The sequence below is a fragment of the Salvelinus fontinalis genome, chromosome 24 (genome assembly GCF_029448725.1).
Source record: "Salvelinus fontinalis isolate EN_2023a chromosome 24, ASM2944872v1, whole genome shotgun sequence".
In the NCBI taxonomy this organism is placed as follows: Eukaryota; Metazoa; Chordata; class Actinopteri; order Salmoniformes; family Salmonidae; genus Salvelinus; species Salvelinus fontinalis.
In genome coordinates this window covers 2,296,330-2,318,922 of record NC_074688.1, presented here as the reverse complement: position 1 = coordinate 2,318,922, position 22,593 = coordinate 2,296,330, and the positions used below count along the sequence as shown (strand labels likewise).

At 44.3% G+C, this 22,593-nt stretch overlaps 2 protein-coding genes and 1 long non-coding RNA gene across 3 annotated transcripts; 1 reads left to right on the top strand and 2 right to left on the bottom strand.

Annotated features, from left to right (window-relative positions):
* Positions 1 to 2,736: 2,736 nt before the first annotated feature.
* Positions 2,737 to 10,927, bottom strand: LOC129821751 (uncharacterized). Its single transcript, XM_055879370.1, has 2 exons — positions 10,749 to 10,927; positions 2,737 to 10,515 (listed from the first exon to the last, which is right to left on the bottom strand). Exon 2 carries the CDS (start codon positions 9,875 to 9,877, stop codon positions 3,788 to 3,790), a length of 6,090 nt encoding a protein of 2,029 aa, XP_055735345.1. The 5' UTR covers positions 9,878 to 10,515; positions 10,749 to 10,927; the 3' UTR covers positions 2,737 to 3,787.
* A 43-nt stretch (positions 10,928 to 10,970) lies between these two features.
* Positions 10,971 to 12,139, bottom strand: LOC129822621 (uncharacterized). Its single transcript, XR_008754494.1, has 2 exons — positions 11,893 to 12,139; positions 10,971 to 11,396 (listed from the first exon to the last, which is right to left on the bottom strand). It is a non-coding gene; the product is annotated as an uncharacterized LOC129822621 (long non-coding RNA).
* A 3,332-nt stretch (positions 12,140 to 15,471) lies between these two features.
* On the top strand, positions 15,472 to 21,316 carry LOC129821750 (transmembrane 4 L6 family member 1). Its single transcript, XM_055879369.1, has 5 exons — positions 15,472 to 15,648; positions 16,037 to 16,105; positions 16,554 to 16,708; positions 16,922 to 17,114; positions 17,279 to 21,316. The coding sequence occupies exons 1-5, from the start codon at positions 15,472 to 15,474 to the stop codon at positions 17,291 to 17,293; spliced, it is 609 nt and encodes a 202-aa protein (XP_055735344.1). The 3' UTR covers positions 17,294 to 21,316.
* The last annotated feature ends 1,277 nt before the right edge of the window (positions 21,317 to 22,593 follow it).

The window sequence follows — 22,593 nt, the reverse complement described above, 5'->3', positions numbered from 1 at the left end:
GTATATCTTTTTAATTTTGTCAGTCGTTTTCATCGAAAGTTAAAGCGCACTGTTAGCTAGCTAGCTAACATCAGCTGGCTGGCTCGCTGGCCAACGTTATGTGTATGATCTGTGTCGTAATATTATTTGTATGTAGTTCTAGCTTATTGTTAGCTAGTTAACTAACACTGAACTTTAGTTATCTGCAGATTCATGCATGGTAGTAACTAGAGGTTGACCGATTTATGATTTATCAACCCCGATACCGATTTATTGGAGGACCAAAAAAATCCAATACCGATTAATCGGCCTGTTTAAAAAAATATATGTTTTTTTAAATATACACTGCTCAAAAAAATAAAGGGAACACTTAAACAACACAATGTAACTCCAAGTCAATCACACTTCTGTGAAATCAAACTGCCCACTTAGGAAGCAACACTGATTGACAATAAATTTCACATGCTGTTGTGGAAATGGAATAGACAAAAGGTGGAAATTATAGACAATTAGCAAGACACCCCCCAAAACAGGAGTGATTCTGCAGGTGGTGACCACAGACCACTTCTCAGTTCCTATGCTTCCTGGCTGATGTTTTAGTCACTTTTGAATGCTGGCGGTGCTCTCACTCTAGTGGTAGCATGAGACGGAGTCTACAACCCACACAAGTGGCTCAGGTATTGCAGTTCATCCAGGATGGCACATCAATGCGAACTGTGGCAAAAAGGTTTGCTGTGTCTGTCAGCGTAGTGTCCAGAGCATGCAGGCGCTACCAGGAGACAGGCCAGTACATCAGGAGACGTGGAGGAGGCCGTAGGAGGGCAACAACCCAGCAGCAGGACCGGTACCTCCGCCTTAGTGCAAGGAGGTGCACTGCCAGAGCCCTGCAAAATGACCTCCAGCAGGCCACAAATGTACATGTGTCAGCATATGGTCTCACAAGGGGTCTGAGGATCTCATCTCAGTACCTAATGGCAGTTAGGCTACCTCTGGCGAGCACATGGAGGGCTGTGCGGCCCCACAAAGAAATGCCACCCCACACCATGACTGACCCATCGCCAAACCGGTCATGCTGGAGGATGTTGCAGGCAGCAGAACGTTCTCCACGGCGTCTCCAGACTCTGTCACGTCTGTCACATGTGCTCATGTGCTCAGTGTGAACCTGCTTTCATCTGCACAGGGCGCCAGTGGCGAATTTGTCAATCTTGGTGTTCTCTGGCAAATGCCAAACGTCCTGCACGGTGTTGGGCTGTAAGCACAACCCCCACCTGTGGACGTCGGGCCCTCATACCACCCTCATGGAGTCTGTTTCTGACCGTTTGAGCAGACACATGCAAATTTGTGGCCTGCTGGAGGTCATTTTGCAGGGCGCTGGCAGTGCACCTCCTTGCACTAAGGCGGAGGTACCGGTCCTGCTGCTGGGTTGTTGCCCTCCTACGGCCTCCTCCACGTCTCCTGATGTACTGGCCTGTCTCCTGGTAGCGCCTGCATGCTCTGGACACTACGCTGACAGACACAGCAAACCTTTTTGCCACAGTTCGCATTGATGTGCCACCCTGGATGAACTGCACTACCTGAGCCACTTGTGTGGGTTGTAGACTCCGTCTCATGCTACCACTAGAGTGAGAGCACCGCCAGCATTCAAAAGTGACCAAAACATCAGCCAGGAAGCATAGGAACTGAGAAGTGGTCTGTGGTCACCACCTGCAGAATCACTCCTGTTTTGGGAGGTGTCTTGCTAATTGCCTATAATTTCCACCTTTTGTCTATTCCATTTGCACAACAGCATGTGAAATGTATTGTCAATCAGTGTTGCTTCCTAAGTGGACAGTTTGATTTCACAGAAGTGTGATTGACTTGGAGTTACATTGTGTTGTTTAAGTGTTCCCTTTATTTTTTTGAGCAGTGTATATTTAAATATATATATATATATTTAGGTTGCAAAAACGAATCCGTTAGCTGACAAGGTAAAAATCTGCCGTTCTGCCCCTGAACAAGGCAGTTAACGCACCGTTCCTAGGCCGTCATTGAAAATAAAAATGTGTCCTTAAATGACTTGCCTAGTTAAATAAAGGTGTACAATCGGTGTCCAAAAATACCGATTACCGATTGTTATGAAATCTTGAAGTTATGAAATCTTGAAATCGGACCCAATTAATCGGCCATTCCGATTAATCGGTCGACCTCTAGTAGTAACATTGAGTTGTGATTATGGTTCATTGTTTAGCTAGATAGCTGGGCTAGCTGCAGGTCTAAAAAGTCTCCACTATGCAAGTAATCATTTCACTGCACCGTTTACACCTTCTGTATGCTGTGCATGTGACAAATAAACTTAGATTTTATTTGATATAGTGTGTGTTTACCAGAGACATTAATGTGAAGAACAACATGACCTGCACCATAGTCAGATTAGAATATATCGTTAGAACTTGGACACTGTCTTGTTGGCCTAAAATTCTCCGGTAGAATACCATGCTTTTATTTCGTCACACTCACAACCGTAAGCTATTTTCTGTAGTTAGCGTGTCATTAACTTGTAAATAATGATCTTGTTGCAAGTAGAGATGAAATGGTATGAAAATTTCATATCAGGATTATAGTGACCAAAATGATCACGATTATCAGTATTAGTGCGGTATTGTTAAAATGTGCTGGTGTAACAGTACTCTTCTTGCGTTGTGTACAATCAATCCTCGACACGAATTCCAACATGTAGCACCCGTCATGGAGATTTATTCTTTAACAATGTACCGCTGGTTTGGTGCTTGTTCACTGGGCCATGTAGTTACCATAATAATACAATTACAATATACAATATAATATCTTTAACAATGTACCTGGTAGGAACAGCACAAAATTGCACGTCATGCAATGCACGGCTCACCATCCAACTCTGCACTCACGCACTGTACAAAATATATGAACCCCCCCCACCAGACACAGTAAGTTGCTAGCTAGTACTGGCGGGAATTCTTTACAACCAAAATGCACAACCAATATTCTCCAAAAAACATTGCATCTTATGTGTGATGTTCGAATAACATTTACAAACAAATGTATATAAATTGTACACTTAAATCATCACTTGGGAGTATAAAAATCACTTTTGATGTACAGTGCTTTGCAACCAACAACTTACCGCTGGTTTGGTGCTTGTTCACTGGGACGATTCTAATGAAACATCCTCCCTCGTAAGCAAGCTACGCAAACCAGCCAATAAGATGCCATGTTGAGTAGGTGACGGCAAGACAAAACTAAAACCAAAAACCCATTGGCTTAACAATAAAGTGGCAAGGGGAATCACCAATAAAACCCTGTTACACTCCCCCCTACTGAATTCCACTTGCAAAGAAAAATAATAAAAAAATACAAAACGGCACTGTGCAAACATACCAGATACAGAGACACTCAACATATGTACAGAATAACTCAGAGAAAAAAAAAAAAATTGATATATTTTTATACTACCTAATAGAGAAACTAAAAGGTAAAGCTGTGTATATCAAGGATGCAGACCCTGCTTTAAATCAGTCACTAAATATTCCAGTCATTAGACTATTCTCCTTGAGAATTAGAGTGAAAAGCGGTTGATCAATCCCCTTAGCCCTCATAGGTAAACATGCCTGTTACATGTTAAGTACACTCAGTGACTTTAAAACATCCAAGTAATAAAATAAACTACCATAAGAGAGTTGATCATATCCGTCACATTACCATCTTGCAACCTCTAATCATGGTCACAATGATGTAAAAGCAAAACAAATAAAAGATGCCAATACCATTGACCCTCTATTCACATATTAAACCTTCAAGAGCTAACTGTCTGCTGATTCATAATCTCAATCAGTCTTGACACTGGTTTAAATAGTCTTCCTGCCCTTGACCTAATACGACCCTGACTACCTTCAACTGCATAAGAGGTAACAGTGTTGTGTACTGTTGCAATAGTGGGACTGTCAACACAGTCCGTCTGTAACTGATCAGGTAAGGAATGGTCCGAGTTTGGTAGGTCAGTACGGATATCGTAAATAGACTGGTCAATTAGCTCACTCACTACACTGTTACGGTCTCGGTCAGATTCTTGAAGACTCTCTGACCGAGGCAGAACTTCCAGCTGCAGTATATCTTCCACAGAATCCAAAGGTGGAATATCCTGAGCATCCAAGGATCGCACATCACCCTCCAGGCTTGTGTCACCTGTTCCTTCAGAAGGCAATTCTGACACCCACACTCTCGTTCTGTACTCAGCATCATCATCCACTGCAGTGTCCATGGCAGCTGAGACCATAAGGCTGTCATTCATGCCCTCAGACTCTGTTAAACCAGACATGTCTGTTCCCTCATCAACGGCAGCATGGGGAAGAGGAAGGAAGTTGACTGGCATTATCAGGTTGCGATGTACCGTCTTCTCCCGTCCAGTGGAGCTGTTCTGAATCTTAAAAGTGTGGCTGTCAGCATTCAACCCAGTGACAAGGTAGACAGTATCCTCCCAACGGTCAGCGAGCTTCCGCTTTCCCCGCTCCACCTTGTTAGCCAGCAACACTCGATCACCAATCTCCACTGGTGCTCCTCTGACTCTTCTGTCATAAAGGTCAGCATGCCTCTTCAACTGCTTCGCTGCAGATGCCTGTGCTGTATTCATGGCTTCTTTCAGATCTCTCCTCAAAGACTGAACAAACTGGTCATAGTCGACAACTTCTGGGTTCTCTATGACAGAGCCAAAGACTATGTCAACAGGCAGTCTTGGCGTCCTCCCAAACATTAGCAGGAAAGGGGCAAAGCCTGTGGTCTCGTGGATTGTACAATTGTACGCAAACGTGAGGGACTTCAGCGCCTGAGGCCATCTGTGCTTTGCTCTCGTTGGCAGGGCCCGGATCATGTTTCCCAACGTCCTATTCATCCTTTCGCAGGACCCGTTCCCCATCGGATGGTACGGCGTGGTGTGAGACTTCTGAACACCTGCAACACTCAACAGTTCGGCTATTAAAGCGCTCTCGAAGTTGGCTCCCTGGTCTGAATGTATACGGCGAGGCATCCCGTAGACACAGAAATAGTTGTTCCACAACTGATGAGCTACTGACTTAGCAGACTGGTTCGGACACAAGAAGGCATGAGCCAATTTGGTAAAGTGGTCAGTAACAACGAGCACATCCAAGGACTTGTTTGAAGAATCTTCTGCAGACCAGAAGTCTATGCACACTAGTTCAAGAGGCTCAGTTGTTATTATGCTCTCAAGAGGAGCTCTCGCTTCCGGTTCAGGAGTCTTGCTCACGACGCATCTCCTGCAGCACTTCACATATGCTTTTACCTCCCTCTCCAGGCCATGCCAGAAGAACCTCTGTCTTGTCAGGTAGACTGTTCTCTGTTGGCCCTGGTGACCAGCTTCATCATGGACACCCTTCAACACCATTGCTTTCATGGAGGCTGGAACCACATACAGATACGTTTTCCTCTTTGTAACCACATTCCTTGAAACACGATACAGTACACCCATCTTCATGGTCAACTTGTCCCAACTTCTGAGAAGACACAAAACCTCAACAGTCTCATGGGAACGCTCTCTCCGGGATGGTCTTCTCCCCCTCTCCACAAAGAAGATCACTCTGCTGATCACGTTGTCATCACGCTGCTTACTCATCAGTCGGTCGTGTGGCAGAACATCGACATCGGTCTGCTCTGATGGCATAACAGCCTGTGGAAGCTGTGGCAACAGCAGTGCATGTGAGCCCACTTCATCCCCCCAGCACCTGTGTGAATGAAGAACAGCTGCAACTTCATGTCTTGATAAAGCACCAGATGGGTCAACAGTAGCCTGACAGCTAATGACCACTTCGTTGGAGTCAGAGGCTTTGTCAAAGGGGTGGCTGGACCAGCGAAACACATCTTGCACTCTGTCTGTGCGCACAGCGTCGGCTTCAGCTAGTAAGGTCTCGTACGGGACCCTTGTCAGGCGATGGAGTGCACTGGGTCGTACGAAGGGCTCTCTGCTCAAAGCATCTGCAACAACATTTATTTTTCCAGGGATGTACTTGATGTCAAACTCGTACGGTGCCAGCTTGGCGACCCATCTCTGTTCACAAGCATCAAGCTTTGCTTTGGTCAGAATGTATGTCAAGGGATTATTATCTGTCCATACCGTGAACTGCTGTCCCCGTAGCCAGTGCTGGAACTTGTCACAGATAGCCCATTTCATGGCAAAGAACTCGAGCCTGTGTGCAGGATACCTCGACTGCGCATAACTGAGGGACTTGCTCGCGAAGGCTATAGGTCTCGCTGTAGCTCCCTGTTCCTGCACCTGGGACAGCACAGCACCTAAGCCATTGCTGGACGCATCCACCGAGAGTAGAAAGGGTTTTTCGAAGTTGGGGTGGGCCAACAAAACCTGGTCCAGTAAGGCTTGCTTTAGCTGGAATAAGGCCTGTCTGCATTCTGTTGTCCAGTCGGCAGCCGTCAACTTCCTGACAGGTGAGCGTCGCTTCTTTTTCCAGCGTGGAGCCTTGTGTCCAGTAGTCAATCCAAAGAGAGGCTTTGCAATGGTCGAGCAACCTTCAATGAACTGTTGATAATACACCACCATCCCAAGGAATGACCTCAATTTCTTCTGAGATGGAATGTCAGTGCCATCTTCCATTAGATCAGCTTCTGTTACTCCTGTAATGGCCCTCACCTTCTCAGGGTCTGTAGCTACACCATCCGCACTAATGATATGCCCCAGAAACTTCACAGACCTCTGCAGAAAGTTACACTTTTTTGGCGCCAACTTCAGGTTGTGAGCCTTGAGACGCTCAAAAACCATTTCCAGGCGCTGTAAAGCCAGATCTTCAGTGGGCGCATAGACCAAGACATCGTCAAGGTAACACAGCAGGCTAAGAAAGTTCTGATCTCCAAAGATGTTTAGCATCATCCTCATAAAGGTTGCAGGACTATTACATAACCCCTGTGGCATACGATTGTATTCGTACAAGCCAAATGGCGACGTAAAAGCTGTGAATCTCCGGTCATCCTCATGCACTTCCACATTGTAGTAGCCAGAGGTAAGGTCCATTGTCGAGAAAAAGGCATTTCCACCTAAAGCAGCCAGTGCGTCAGCCTGGTGAGGGAGTGGGTGGGCGTCTTTGATGGTGCGAGCATTGAGCAAACGAAAATCAGTACAGAGTCTCAGGTCTCCAGACTTCTTCCATACAAGGACAAGGGGAGAGGCGAACTCACTACTAGACTTCCTTATGATTTCACGTTCTTCCATCTCATTCAATGCTTGTTTGAGTTTCTCATAATGATTTGGTGAAAGGCGTCGGTAGGGCATCCGAAAGGGTTTCTCATCACTCAGTTGAATGCGGTGAAGACATCCGGAAGCTTTTCCACAATCCAACTTGTGCCTGGAAAAAATAGACTGGTACTCAGCTATGAGCTGGATGAGTTTCTTCTTACCAGCAGGAGACGCTTGACAGGAGTTGACATCAATATCAGTCAAACCTAAGTCACGTAAGACCTCAGGCTCGCTTGAACTGTCAGGTCCGTCAGTATCGTGAAGTTGGCTGGAACCGTCATCAGTCAGTGTCAAGTCATCTTGGCAGTCAGTGAGTATATCAGCCGTTCTCTGCACTTGCTGCTGCAAAGCTGCTGATGAATCATCATTCACACACGAACAGTCAAAGTCCTCTAGAGCCATGCAAGGAAAGACATCGGCTAGAGTGGCGTTTCGTCTCAAAGTCACTGTCTTCTGAGAAGGGTTTATCACTCTAACAGGGAGCCACCCATCCCCCCGCAATAGAGCTACTGTCCTCCCTACCAGTATTGACCTTGGTGTTGACCTTGAACTGCTGGGCTCAATGAGAACAGCACTGCCCGCTGATAGATTCTGAGTGTTTCGTAGTCTGCCCCAGACTAAGTGCTCCTGCATAGGCTCTAGAGTCACCGCCCCTTTTAGTCTCACAGTTCCAACTTTGTCAGGTACTTCACTGTCTCTCCATCTCTCCACATTAGCCATCATATTGATTAGCTTGCTCTCCTCACCCCCGTCACACACAGGAGTATAAACCCTCTTCCAGAGATCTCCATCCGTCTTCAGGTGGCGAATCAAGTGCTTTAGGAGATTGCTGCCCAAGATGAGGTCATCACTCTGGCCTTCAACCACCAGTGTAGGCACGGCAACTCTACATCCGTACACCTCCATCTCCAGCTCACATACTCCCAAAGGCCTCGTCTTCAACCCACCACAACCAACCAAGACTACCTCTGTAGGACTCAATGATGGACTTTTCAACACTCCTGCACGCAACAGTTCAGGTAAGACCCTAGAGCTCAAGGTACAAGCCATGGATCCACTGTCAAGCATAGCTCTCACTTCTACTTCTCCTCCTATTAACACCTTGGCATAAAATAAATCATCATGTGCAGAAAGCCTCTGTGTGTTCTGCATTATGATACTCTTCTCAGTCTCCATTTCGTCACAAACACTTTTATATACAGACTCCAAATCAACAGCTCTCACCGATGGGGACTCTACAAAAGGCCCAACACTCTCCCCTTCTACATGCAGGCCTACTAGTTTTCCCGGAAGCTGAGCAGTGGTTACTGTAGGGACTCCACCAGCTGTGCTCAGAGCTGCGGCCTTGGGGCACTGAGAGCGTGCGTGGCCAGCTACATGACAAAGAAAGCAGAGGTGATTGGCCCTGCAGTGAAAGTAAGTATCATGTCCAGCATCCCCGCACACGTTACATGGCCCATTAGACTTCACTTTGCTCCTATTCCCTTTCTGGAACCTATGGTCAGACTGTTGTGGTCTCTGCTCCAGCACACGCTCCAGCATTGCAAGGATACGTTCCATCGGCTCAGCTGAGCCCTGAATAGTCTGGGCTGGGTAAGGCAACGTATTGGGTACTTCCATGATGGGCCTCACAGCAGGCATGGTGATCGGCATGACAGCACCAACTTCCTGCTTCATTGTTGTGATGGCTGGGATCACCTTAGATAAGTGAGAGTACCTCTGCTCCCTCCTGTATTCATCCAGCCTCTCATGAACATCTGCAGCAGTCCACTGCTGTAATGGCTTGCACTTAAAGATAAGGGACAGTTCAGCGTTAGGGCAATGTCTGATGAACATGACTGTGAGCTCACGAGATGGGTCTTCAACCCTTTTTTTCTGTCTCTTTAGACAATCTTCAGCAACCTCCATAGCCCTGTTCAGTCTGAGCCAATATTCAAATGGTTGTTCATCAGTCAGAGGTAATGTGGCATAAAAGTCAGCGAGGGGCATGCTTGAAAAAGCAGTGTCACTAAAATGTTGTTTCAGTATGTCAAAGATGGGACTCGGGCCTTTAGATAAATCAACGGAGGGATTGCTGCGTATGCCCACTTTAACAACATCACGGGCCCTTCCCATAAGCCTACCCATAACCTCAACAGCTTGGTCCATCACAGATACGCCCCTCTTACGCATGTAAACCATGACCATATCCTCCCACTCATGCACTGTGCACTTTTCAGAGCCATCCCCCCGAAAGTACACTGGTTCCCTGATATCAGACTTCAATACCAGGTTCAGGCCTGACACATCCAAACCCCTAGAGCTGCATGCATTCCCCATAACATTGTCCCCAACATGTCCAACAATTGCCTTTGACTCCAAACAGGAGGCAATGTTCTCCCCAATGGAATGACCAATCTGCTGTACTATGTCTGCTATGAAATCCATGGAGACCTCCCCACTCCCTGTATTTGGCAAAACTCTGTCATACACATCCTTGGGCGTTTCCATGGGTACACTATCATCAAAACTCCCAAAACCCTCCAGTTTAGGCATAGGTGTAGAAGCAACTGGAATTTTGCCTGAACCCCTACCAACAGATGGTGACAGATTAAATGACAGGAAACCCCTACCTCTCCCAACACCTTCCATTTTAACAATGGGAAATCAACACACTAATAAAAATGTAACTAGCAAAAAAAATGCATATATATATTTCTTTCTTTAACCTCACGTCAAAATCTAACCTATATCTAGTACACAGGTAAAACTCACCCTACTCATATCAGATATACATTAGAATTTCAAATAAACAAGTAACACAAAAGTTATATCGTTTATCTGTGAAGTGTCTCAGCCAGAGAAATCATCAATTTCGATAATAAAACGTTGATGGCGCCCTCTTGTGGCGAAATGCGATATCGCACTATACTGCACCAGCAACGTCTTATCTGGCTCTTCAACGGCAACCACGGCGAAGTTCTGAGATGGAAATCCAGCGAAGGATGATCCGATCCAGAAGAACGGTCACGGCACCACTGTAACAGTACTCTTCTTGCGTTGTGTACAATCAATCCTCGACACGAATTCCAACATGTAGCACCCGTCATGGAGATTTATTCTTTAACAATGTACCGCTGGTTTGGTGCTTGTTCACTGGGCCATGTAGTTACCATAATAATACAATTACAATATACAATATAATATCTTTAACAATGTACCTGGTAGGAACAGCACAAAATTGCACGTCATGCAATGCACGGCTCACCATCCAACTCTGCACTCACGCACTGTACAAAATATATGAACCCCCCCCACCAGACACAGTAAGTTGCTAGCTAGTACTGGCGGGAATTCTTTACAACCAAAATGCACAACCAATATTCTCCAAAAAACATTGCATCTTATGTGTGATGTTCGAATAACATTTACAAACAAATGTATATAAATTGTACACTTAAATCATCACTTGGGAGTATAAAAATCACTTTTGATGTACAGTGCTTTGCAACCAACAACTTACCGCTGGTTTGGTGCTTGTTCACTGGGACGATTCTAATGAAACATCCTCCCTCGTAAGCAAGCTACGCAAACCAGCCAATAAGATGCCATGTTGAGTAGGTGACGGCAAGACAAAACTAAAACCAAAAACCCATTGGCTTAACAATAAAGTGGCAAGGGGAATCACCAATAAAACCCTGTTACACTGGACATTTCTAAAAGTACTAATACACACACTGATATCATTTCACCAGGTTTTATATTGAAAAGCAACAAACAACAAATTAGCAGCACGGCACTATAAACATTAAAATAATAACATTAAACATTAAAGATGGCACCATGTGGCCGTGAGAGGTAAGTTTCCCTAGTGCAGGTTTAAATGAACACAACCTTCAGTAAGCAAATCAAATAAACAAACATCAAATAAAATTAGCAGCACTCACTTTGTAGTGAGGCACGGCAACCTTCATCTGCCTCAGAAAGCCAGGCCTCTCAACAATATTAAATGGCATCATGTCCTTTGCAATGTAATATGAAAGGTCTTGAGCATTTTTTGATGTAGGTGCATATGCAGCCTGCCTTTTAAATGCTTGCTCAGTGTCTGTGTCACAACTGTAGATGAGGAGGGACCAGTAGCATCACTGGGTTTGCCTGCTGCACGCCCACTCTGTAAACAAGGGAATAGCTCATGTATTATTATTATTGGTGTTACATTATTATTATTACTCACACACAGACTATCTTCTGTGTTGCATTTCAGTATTTACAGTGACGCCATGCACAATTGACATAAATACAAATGAGTCTTTATTAGACAGTGATAGCAATTGACATAAATACAGGAGTCTTGTTTAGGAGTCTATAGTGTTTCTCCTGTTGGAACACTTTTACAACCAAGTCGAAGTCTGCCGGATTTTAAATGAACAAAATATGTTGGTTGGGTGACTAAACTACATAACTATCGTGTGCAAATGGCGAAGAGAGTCTGCAGACACACGATGCATGCAGCAGCAGAACAACTTGTAGTGTTTTTACAATAGTAGGTAACACCGAAAGCTTCAGTTTACATTATTGACAAGCTATTAGCAAGTTACAGACAAACCATGATATTTTCCCCCATTCCGAAGTCCCTAGTTCATGCATTTATCTAAACGTGAATTTACCTTGCATTCGCAATAAAGTGGTGGTCATGAAGATAACTCATGAGATTTGAAGCGTTCCCCTCTTTCGCAGCGATTTTTGTTTTGCATGTTCTGCAGAAAGGGTGACCATTTTTGATGAAGTTTCCCTCAGCACTCTTGTAAAGCCCAAAATACAACCACACTACACTTCAGATTTGGTCCTCTTAGAAGGCTGAAAAATCTCACTGCCTTCTGCCTTGTTTTCACACGATACAAAACCCACGTTGCATGCTGCGCCTGCGTCAGACTGTTGCTAACTTTGGTTGATGCTGGACAGTATTTACCGTCAGTTTTACGTTAAATTCACGGTTTTAATGATAATTAAAATGTGAACCTGTAATACTAATCGTCGGGAATTTTACTGTGGTTTATCGTGAAACCGGTCACTGTTTCATCCCTATTTGCAAGTTTATTTTCCTGTAATAATTAATAAACATTTGCTAAAATTAAGATGTTGTCAACTATGATATGATCATTATTTGAACTGGCTAGCCAGCTAACTTAATCTTAGCTAGCTAGCTAACAAGCTATAAACTAACCAAAACATGAGTTGCCTGGTTTGCCAGATTGATTGATATATACTAAATTCGGTGTCATGTCCCCAGTGAAAGTCTCCTCCATCTACACACAAGTGAAAACATGTTTTTCGAAATGTTTGCACATTTATTGAAAATTAAATATAGATATCTAATTTACATAAGTATTCACATCCCTGAGTCAATACTTTGTAAAAGCACCTTGGCAGCAATTACAGCTGTGAGTCTTTCTAGGTAAGTCTCTTAAGAGCTTTCCACTTCTGTATTATGCAACATTTGCCCATTATTCTTATCAAAATTCTTCAAGCTCTGTCAAATTGGTTGTTGATCATTGCTAGACAACCATTTTCAGGTCTTGCCATAGATTTTAAAGTAGATTTAAGTCAAAACTGTAACTCGGCCACTCTGGAACATTCACTGTGTTCTTGGTAAGCAACTCCAGTGAAGATTTGGCCTTCTGTTTTAGGTTATTGTCCTGCTGATAGGGGAATTTAACTCCCAGTGTCTGGTGGAAACCAGAATGAACCAGGTTTTCCTCCAGGATTTTGCCTGTGCTTAGCTCCACCCTGAAAAACTCCCCAATCCTTAATGATTACAAGCATACCCATAATATGATGCAGCCACCACTATGCTTGAAAATATGGAGAGTGGTAGGTACTCAGTAATGTGTTGTATTGGATTTGCTCCAAACATAACACTTTGTATTAATGACAGAAAGTTATTTACTTTGACACATTTTTTGCAGTACTACTTTAGTGACTTGTTGCAAACAGGATGCATGTTTTGGAATATTTTTATTCTGTACAGGCTTCCTTTTCACTTTGTCAATTAGGGTAGTATTGTGGAGTAACTACAATGTTGTTGATCCATCCTCAGTTTTCTCCTATCACAGCCATTTAACTCTGTAACTGTTTTAAAGTCACCATTGGCCTCATGGTGAAATCCCTGAGCAGTTTCCTTCCACTCCGGCAACTGAGTTAGGAAGGACGTCTGTATCTTTGTAGTGACTGGTTGTATTGATACACCATCCAACGTGTAATTAATAACTTCTCCATCCTCAAAGGGATATTCAATTTCATCTTTTTTATTTTTGCCCATCTACCAAAAGGTGCCCTTCTTTGCAAGGCATTGGAAACCCTCCCTGCTCTTTGTGGTTGAATCTGTGTTTGAAATTCACTGCTCGACTGAGGGACCTTACAGATAATTGTTTGTGTGGGGTACAGAATTAGGTAGTCATTGAAAAATCATGTTAAACACTATTATTGCGTCTCCCGAGTGGTGCAGTGGTCTAAGGCTCTGCATCGCAGTGCTAGAGGTGTTACTACATACTCGGGTTCATTCCCGGGCTGTGCCACAACCGGCTGTGGCCGGGTGTCCCATAGGACGGGGCACAATTCGCCCAGTGTCGTCCGGATTAGGGGAGGGTTTGGCTGGTGGGGCTTTACTTGGCTCATCTCGCTCTAGCGACTCCTTGTAAACATTTTGAAAAAACATTATTCCACTTCGAACATTATGGGGACTCGTGTAGGCCAGTGACAAAAAAAAAAAAAAAAAAAAAAAATCATCCACAATTGCTGCAGCAAGCATAGCAGCTCATCTTGCCGCGTCCATTTCAGTTAACAGAAACAAACAGAAATGGAACGTTCGCTGCCAGTGTTTGCAAATGGAAGCTTTGTTGAACGCACCTCTGGTCTGACAAACAGCGCTGTAGCTCTGACACTTTCTACTGCAGATGCAGAAGGCCCTATATTTCTATCTTTAACAGACAGACTTTTATAGGGGATTAATCTCAATACTTAAATTAGCTTCAAGACAGTTTCTTTAGTAGCTGAATATGTCTTCACTAGAGTGTGGTACTGCACTGTATGCACTGAAGGCAATCATAGCTATCTTGGCAGCCATGACATGCTAAGCTAGTGTGATCAAGACATGCTAAACTAGTGTGATCAGGCGTTTCTGTTGGAAACAAATGGCCGCCATGTTTTCCAAAATTAGAACGTCAAAATTTTGAACGACAGACTGATCACCTGACAATTGCCTATGCTTGGATTGGATTCCTTCACATTTCCCACTAGGTGGCACTGCGTGTAGACTAAAAGTGCAAACAGAGCGGGTGGCACTACTATTTGATGTATGTAAATGAGTGGTAATGGGGCTATAAAAAAAGCTAGCCAATTAAGGTTTCAGAGTGTTACAACAATGCTTTATTGTTATTTCTTAGTGCCTTTGAAAATGATCCATAATGTGCTGATATGCTCCTATTTTGGAATGGATCCCACAGCTGCAGTGATTCACTTTTCCCACATCCTGGCATCCACATCCAACTCCACTACCAGACACAGAATACACATGAAAAAGGATGAAGAACACAGACCAGGATAGTGTTTATTAGGTACAAAATGGAAGAAAATGGATTGAAACCACGCTTTCCATTGCCTACCCTAATGAACATGACTCAGGCTTTTAACAGCTTGGTCTTACCTTACCTGCACCATTACCAGGTATATTGTGGAATAGAGCAAGGAGGGGGTTGGGTGCACTGATTATAGATAAATTTAAAGTAATCTACGTAATGTGTGTGTGTGTTGGTGGGGGGCATTTATATATACTATTTGTGGGGGCGGGCATGTGTCACTGCATGGAGCCTATTTAAGTTTTGTCAAGCAGTGAGTTTATGTTCCTCATCCAGTACTGCCGCAGTTACCAGGATCTCTCTTTCTCCCTCTCTGTCACATTCGGTCTCACTAGGCTATTCTGTCTCACTCCATCAGGTAAGACTCAAGATAATAATCATTATGTGGTCATTCTCTTGGCTAATAACCCTATTCATTCTCTTGACTGATCTCAGACCGGTTTTTCTGAGTGAAATAGAACTTCTCTGTAGGTGAGAGGGTTGTTCTGTGTTTCAAGAGCTACAAGATAAGGAACAGTGGTACTCTAAAGATAAAAAAACAACAAGACAATAATTACTCTGAAGTTATTCTGACTGTCTTCTCTTCATCCTTGCCGGATGTCTACCACAGAGATGTGTGTCGCCAGCTGCTCCAGGTGTGTGGGTGTGTCTCTTGTTCCCATGGCATTTGTGTGCATGCTGGCCAATGGCCTGTTGCTGTTGCCAGACCTTAAGGCACGCTACCTGTTGGACGGTCACGTGACCAGAGAGGCCAGGTGGGGCACAGGCCTGTGGGCCTCTGGAATCCTGGTGAGACAACAATGCGCTCTGTGTGTGTGTGTGTGTGTGTGTGTGTGTGTGTGTGTGTGTGTGTGTGTGTCTCTCTCTCTCTCCTAATAAGGACATGACAGTCATCATGACACTCATGTCACTCATTCCTGAAACACCCCATTGTCCAAAAAAAGGCAGATTGTGGTTTGAGGGTGGATTGTCATGTGTCTAATATGTCTCTCGTCTGTTTTTAAGCTAAATTTAGAGTCGGTCACAGTGCTAGGATTTTTTGCAAGTTGTTTCTGCTACTGTTGACAGTAGTACTGTAATAACATCAACTATTGGAGGGAAGTGAATGTGTAGCATTCTACTGAAAAGGGATTCCATGTCAAACGAAATATTCAGCCTTTTATTCTTTTGTCTGTAGGTTCTTATTGGAGCTCGGGGGTTTGTGATTGGCAGCTCAAGGGAAGGCTGCTGTGCATACAGGATAGAGGTGAGGCTGTGGCTTGTTTTCATCTAAATCTATGCACCTCAGGACCGCATTAGCTCGGGCGAGGTTACTAATCAAACTAGTCTGGTTCACCAACCGATCCACCTCCATTACATCTTCATGTCCTCTTTCTGAGTAGTTTTAACAGTCTTCCGTGTACGTATGTGACCTGCCTGCTTGGTTGTGGTGTACATCCTGAACGAATTATTACTCGTCTGGGAGTGCTTTGTCCTTTCTATCAAATTCTCATGGGTTATTGGATATAGACGGACTGAGAGACAGAATAGTTAGGAGAGTTTTTCCATTGAAGGGCAGTTGGCCGGAATCGAACACACGCCAACTTCAGTTTACATGTGCTACTACAGAGATGTGCTCTAACCACTTGCAACCACCCCAGGCCCCCTTTCTATCAAGTTTTAATAGTATGGATCTTCCTCCCTCTTGTGGCCAGATGCTGTGCCAAGTGGGTTGTTCCTGCGTGGCTCTTGCTGCTGCAACCTTTTGCTGCCTAGTGAGCGCTACAGGACTGGTGCAGGGACCACTGTGTCTGCACAACAGCACACAAGGTCTGGCCTGGGAGATGCCACTCAAACAACAGAAAAGCGGGTGAGTGTGTGTGTGTGAGGGGGGAGGGGTGTTCTCAATTGCTCAAAAGCAGTTTCGAAAACTTAGGTGTGGTCTTAAAAAGCAGAACAAAAATGATCAAATTGTTGAGTTGCACAATTACCAGTAATCATTTTCTACACTTTGCACAGCTTGTGTTCACTAGTTATATGTGTTATGAATGTCAATTTAGTTGAACCTTACTTGTCTTTGTAGAGATCCCGTCTACCTGTTTGATAGAACATTATGGCCGGCGGCCTGCGAGGAGCCACGGAACGTTGTTCAATGGAATGTAGTGCTGTTTTCTGTTCTCATGGCAACCAGTGGACTGCAGGCCGTCCTTTGTGCAGCACATACAATCAATGCTATCCTGGGCATAATATTTGGGCCAAGATTCTGCAAAAACAAGGTGAGGTGTGAATGTGTGTGTGTGTGTGTGTGTGTGTGTGTGTGTGTTGTGTGTGTGTGTGTGTGTGTGTGTGTGTGTGTGTGTGTGTGTGTGTGTGTGTGTGTGTGTGTGTGTGTGTGTGTGTGTGGCCTTTCACTCACTGTGTGTCTGAATGTGTGTTACAGGTCAGTCCAGCTTGAGGACATCATCCAGGAACCTAATTAGGAGCAGGAAGGAAGGACCTCCCGAAGGAAGTACTGTAGTTACTAGATGCTGATCTTAGGTCAGTTTTACATATTTCGCCCTAATGGATGAGATCAGGATTGCGGAGGTTTAGCTGATCCTGGATCTATGTCTACAGGGAGCTTCTACCACCGCTAAACATTGGTTCTGGTCACCAGTCAGCGTTTCACGAACTAAGAAGCAGACTTGCACTTTAAAGAAAAAATCCTAAAATAGCATATATTTTTTAATATGATTTTATTTTGTTTTGATAAGCTAACAGTGTAAAACAGGGAGACAAAAAGGCAGATTTAGAAGAGGATAGAGGTAGATGGGATGGGGAGAAGTTGTTTGAGTGATTTCAAAAAAACATCTTTAAGTTTCATATACCTAGATGATACCATTCAGACAGCAAGTTGGCACTCTTCCTGTTGACAGTATGTACACGTTATTATATTGCAAACATTATTTAAGAGGCACATAGTGTGTACTGCTGAACAATTGTGAAGCTGTGATCTTATATATAGTCATTTTGTTAATTATATTATTGTCATAGTCTAATTTCATGAAGTTTGATCAAACCTACATCCTCTAGTGGGGTGCAGGGCAAAAAAAAGTTGGTATGAAAGAAATAGAACCCGCACACTCAAGCTCAATCACGTACCTTTATTCAAATCAAATCCAATTTTATTGTTCACATACACATGGTTAGCAGATGTTATTGTGAGTGTAGCGAACTGCTTGTGCTTCTAGTTCCGACAGTGCAGCAATATCTAACAAGTAATATCTAACAATTCCACAGCAAGTACCTAAAACACACAAATCTAAGTTAAGGAATAGAATAAGAATATATAAATATATGGATGAGCAATGTCAGAGCGGCATAGGCAAGATGCAAAACATAGTATAGATTACAGTGTTTACATATGAGATGAGTAATGCAAGATATATAAACATTATTAAAGTGGCATTATTAAAGTGACTAGTGTTCCATTTATTAAAGTGGCCAATGATTTCAAGTCTGTATGTAGGCAGCAGCCTCTCTGTACTAGTGATGGCTGTTTAACAGTCTGATGGCCTTGAGATAGAAACTGTTTTTCAGTCTTTCGGTCCCAGCTTTGATGCACCTGTACTGACCGAGCCTTCTGGATGGTAGCAGGATGAACAGGCAGTGGGTCGGGTGGTTGTTGTCCTTGATGATCTTTTTGGCCTTCCTGTGACATCGAGTGCTGCTGTAGGTGTCCTGGAGAGCAGGTAGTTTGCCCCCGGAGATGCGTTGTGCAGACCCTGCTGTTGTGGGCGGTGCAGTTGCCATACCAGGTGGTGATACAGCCCAACAGGATGCTCTCCACTGTGCATCTGTAAAAGTTTGAGGGTTTTAGGTGACTGGTGCTGTTGCGCCTTCTTCACCACACTGTCTGTGTGGGTGGACCATTTCAGTTTGTCAGTGATGTGTATGCCAAGGAACTTAACTTTTTACCTTCTCTACTGCTGTCCCATTGATGTGGATAGGGTGTGCACCCTCTGCTGTTTCCTTAAGTCACGATCATCTCCTTTGTTTTGTTGACGTTGAGTGAGAGGTTATTTTCCTGACACCACACTCCGAGAGCCCTCACCTCCTCCCTGTAGGCTGTCGTTGTTGGTAATCAAGCCTACTGTGGGCCTCCTGAGTGGCGCAGTGGTCTAAGGCACTGCATCGCAGTGCTAGCTCTGCCACTAGAGATCCTGGCTCTGTCGCAGCCGGCCGTGACCGGGAGACCCATGGGGCGGCGTACAATTGGCCCAGCGTCGTCTGGGTTAGGGGAGGGCTTGGCCTGCAGGAATGTTCTTGTCCCATCGTGCTCTAGCGACCCCTGTGGCGGGCCGGGCGCAATGCACGCTGACTCGGTCACCAGGTGTACGGTGTTTCCGCACATTGGTGCGGCTGGTTTCTGGGTTAAGCGGGTATTGTGTCAAGAAGCAATGCGGCTTGGCTGGGTTGTGTTTTGGAGGATGTACGGCTCTCAACCTTCACCTCTCCCGAATGCGTACAGGAGTTGCAGTGATGAGACAAGACTGTAACTACCAATTGGATACCATGAAATTGGGGAGAAAAATGTGTAAAAAAATAAAATAAAAATAGTCTCAAAGCACTTCATGATGACAGAAGTGAGTGCTACGGGGCGATAGTCATTTAGTTCAGTTACCTTTGCATTCTTGGGTACAGGAACAAATAGTGGCCATCTTGAAGCATGTGGGGACAGCAGACTGGGACAGCAGACTGGGATAGGGAGAGTTTTAATGAGGACACGGCTAGGGATGCCGTCTGGCTTTGCGAGGGTTAACACGTTTAAATGTCTTACTCACGTCGGCCACGGAGAAGGATAGCCCACAGTCCTTGGTAGCGGGCCGCGTCTGTGGCACTGTATTATCCTCAAAGCGGGCAAAGAAGGTGTTTACTTTGTCTGGAAGCAAGACGTCGGTGAAAGATTAGTGGAATCTGTGTGGGTAGCTGGACAAGTAGGATGACTGACAGTGAAGGTGAACAGGTGGTCACGTGTCAGGTGACAGAGGAATGGATGAGACTGAGGCAGAAATTCCTTTAACCATAAAGTGGTATATTTACTGAGTAGTCTGTGGTGGATTCATTGACGCACAGAACTTCGAGCAGACGGAGTTAAGGAAGAGAAAGCAGCGAGATCAGGCGATGCCGTTTTCCTCCTTTTATGTGGATGAGATCTGTCGGTCATTGCCACCTGACCTAATTAAAGTGCCCTGGCCCAGCTGAGTAAGTGGCCATGAATTAAAGGATTATTCCACCAACTCCATGGGCCTTTTCTACAGTCGGTGTCCGTGACTTGGCTGGTTTTCCCTTTTGTAGTCCCGGATTGTCTGTAGACCCTGCCACATACATCTCGTGTCTGACTCGTTCAATTGCGACTCTTTTGCTCTATAGATACTGACATTTTGCTTGTTTGATTGCCTTGGAGTGAATAACTACACTGTTTGTATTCGGCCATATTCCCAGTCACCTTTCCATGGTTAAATAAGGTGGTTCGCCGCCATTTATCCACGGTTTCTGGTTAAGGTAGGTTTTAATAGTCACAGTGGGTACAACATCTCCTATACACTTCCTTATAAACTCAGTCACCAAATCAGCGTATATGTCAATATTATTCTCTGAGGCTACCTGGAACATATCCCAGTTCGCTTGATCAAAACAATCTTGAAGCGTGGATTCCGATTGGTCAGACCAGCATTGAATAGTCCTTAGCACGGGTACTTCTTCTTTGAGTTTCTACCTATAGGGAGGGAGAAGCAAAATGGTGTCGTGGTCAGATTTGCCGATAGGAGGACAGGGGAGGTCCTTCTATGCATCGCGGAAGTTAGAGTAACAAATGTCCAGTGTTTTTCCAGTGCGAGTGCTACAGTCGATATGCTGATAGAATTTAGATAGCCTTGTTCTCAAATTTGCTTTTGAAAAATCCCCATCTACAATAAATGCAGCTGCAGGATATCTGGTTTCCAGTTTGCATAAAGTCCAGTGAAGTTCCTTTAGGTATCGGCTTGAGGGGGGATATACACGGCTGTGCCAATAACCGAAGGGAATTCTCTTGGGAGATAATATGGTTAGCATTTGATTGTAATGAATTCTAGGTCAGGTGAACAAAAGGATTTGAGTTCCTGTATGTTGTTACAATTACACCATGAGTCATTAATCATTAAATCATTCTTCTTCCTGGAGAGATTTTTATTCCTGTCGACGTGACGCACTGAGAATCCAGGTGGCTGTACCAACTCCGACAGCATATCTCGAGAGAGCCATGTTTCCGTTAAACAGAATATGTTACAATCCCAGATGTCTCCCTGGAAAGCAACAAACAAACAACATTTAGATCCTGCAAGGATCTTCGTTAGGTCATTTCACAGGAAGTGTACCACATCCATATTTATAGACATATAGTACAAGCCAAAAGTTTGGACATATCTACTCATTCAAGGGTTTTTCTTGATTATTACTATTTTCTACATTGTAGAATAATAGTGAAGACATCACAACTATGAAATAACACATATGGTATCATGTAGTAACCAAGAAAGTGTTAAACAAATCAAAATATATTTAATATCTTGGATTCTTCAAAGTAGCCACCATTTGCCTTGATGACAGCTTTGCACATTCTTGGCATTCTCTCAACCAGCTTCAACTGGAATGCTTTTCCAACAGTTTTGAAGGAGTTCCCACATATGCTGAGCACTTGATGGCTGCTTTTCCTTCACTCTGCGGTCCAACTCATCCCAAACCATCTCAACCGGGTTGAGGTCGGGTGATTGTGGAGGCCAGGTCATCTGATGCAGCACTCCATCACTATCCTTGGTCAAATAGCCCATACATAGCCTAAATGTGTGTTTTGGGTCATTGTCATGTCGAAAAACAAATGATAGTCCCAGTAACCAGATGGGATGGCGTTGCGCTGCAGAAGGCTGTGGTAGCCATGCTGGTTAAGTGTGCCTTGAATTCCAAATAAACCACTGACAGTGTCACCAGCAAAGCACCCCCACACCATCATACGTCCTCCTCCATGCTTCACGGTGGGAACTACACATGCGGAGATCATCCGTTCACCTACTTTGCATCTCACAAAGACACGGCGGTTGGAACCAAAAATCTCAAATTTGGACTCATCAGACCAAAGTACAGATATCCACCGGTCTACTGTCCATTTCTCATGTTTCTTGGCCCAAGCAAGCATCTTCTTTTTATTGGTGTCCTTTAGTAGTGGTTTCTTTGCAGCAATTCCACCATGAAGGCCTGATTCACGCAGTTTCATTTGAACAGTTGATGTGGAGATCTGTCTGTTACATGAACTCTGTGAAGCATTTATTTGGGCTGCAATTTGAGGCTGGTAACTCTAATGAACTTATCCTCTGCAGCAGAGGTAACTCTGGGTCTTCCTTTCCTGTGGCGGTACTCATGAGAGCCTGTTTCATCATAGATCTTGATGGTTTTTGTGACTGCACTTTTTCCCAGATTGACTGAACTTCATGTCTTAAAGTAATGATGGACTGTCATTTCTCTTTGCTTATTTGAGCTGTTCTTGCCATAATATGGACTTGGTCTCTTACAAAATAGGTCTATCTTCTGTATACCAGTTAACCTCAACACAACTGATTAACTTTTAACAAGGCACACCAGTTAATTTAAATACATTCCAGGTGACTACCTCATGAAGCTGGTTGAGAGAATGCCAAGAGTGTGCAAAGCTGTCATCAAGGCAAAGGGTGGCTACTTTGAAGA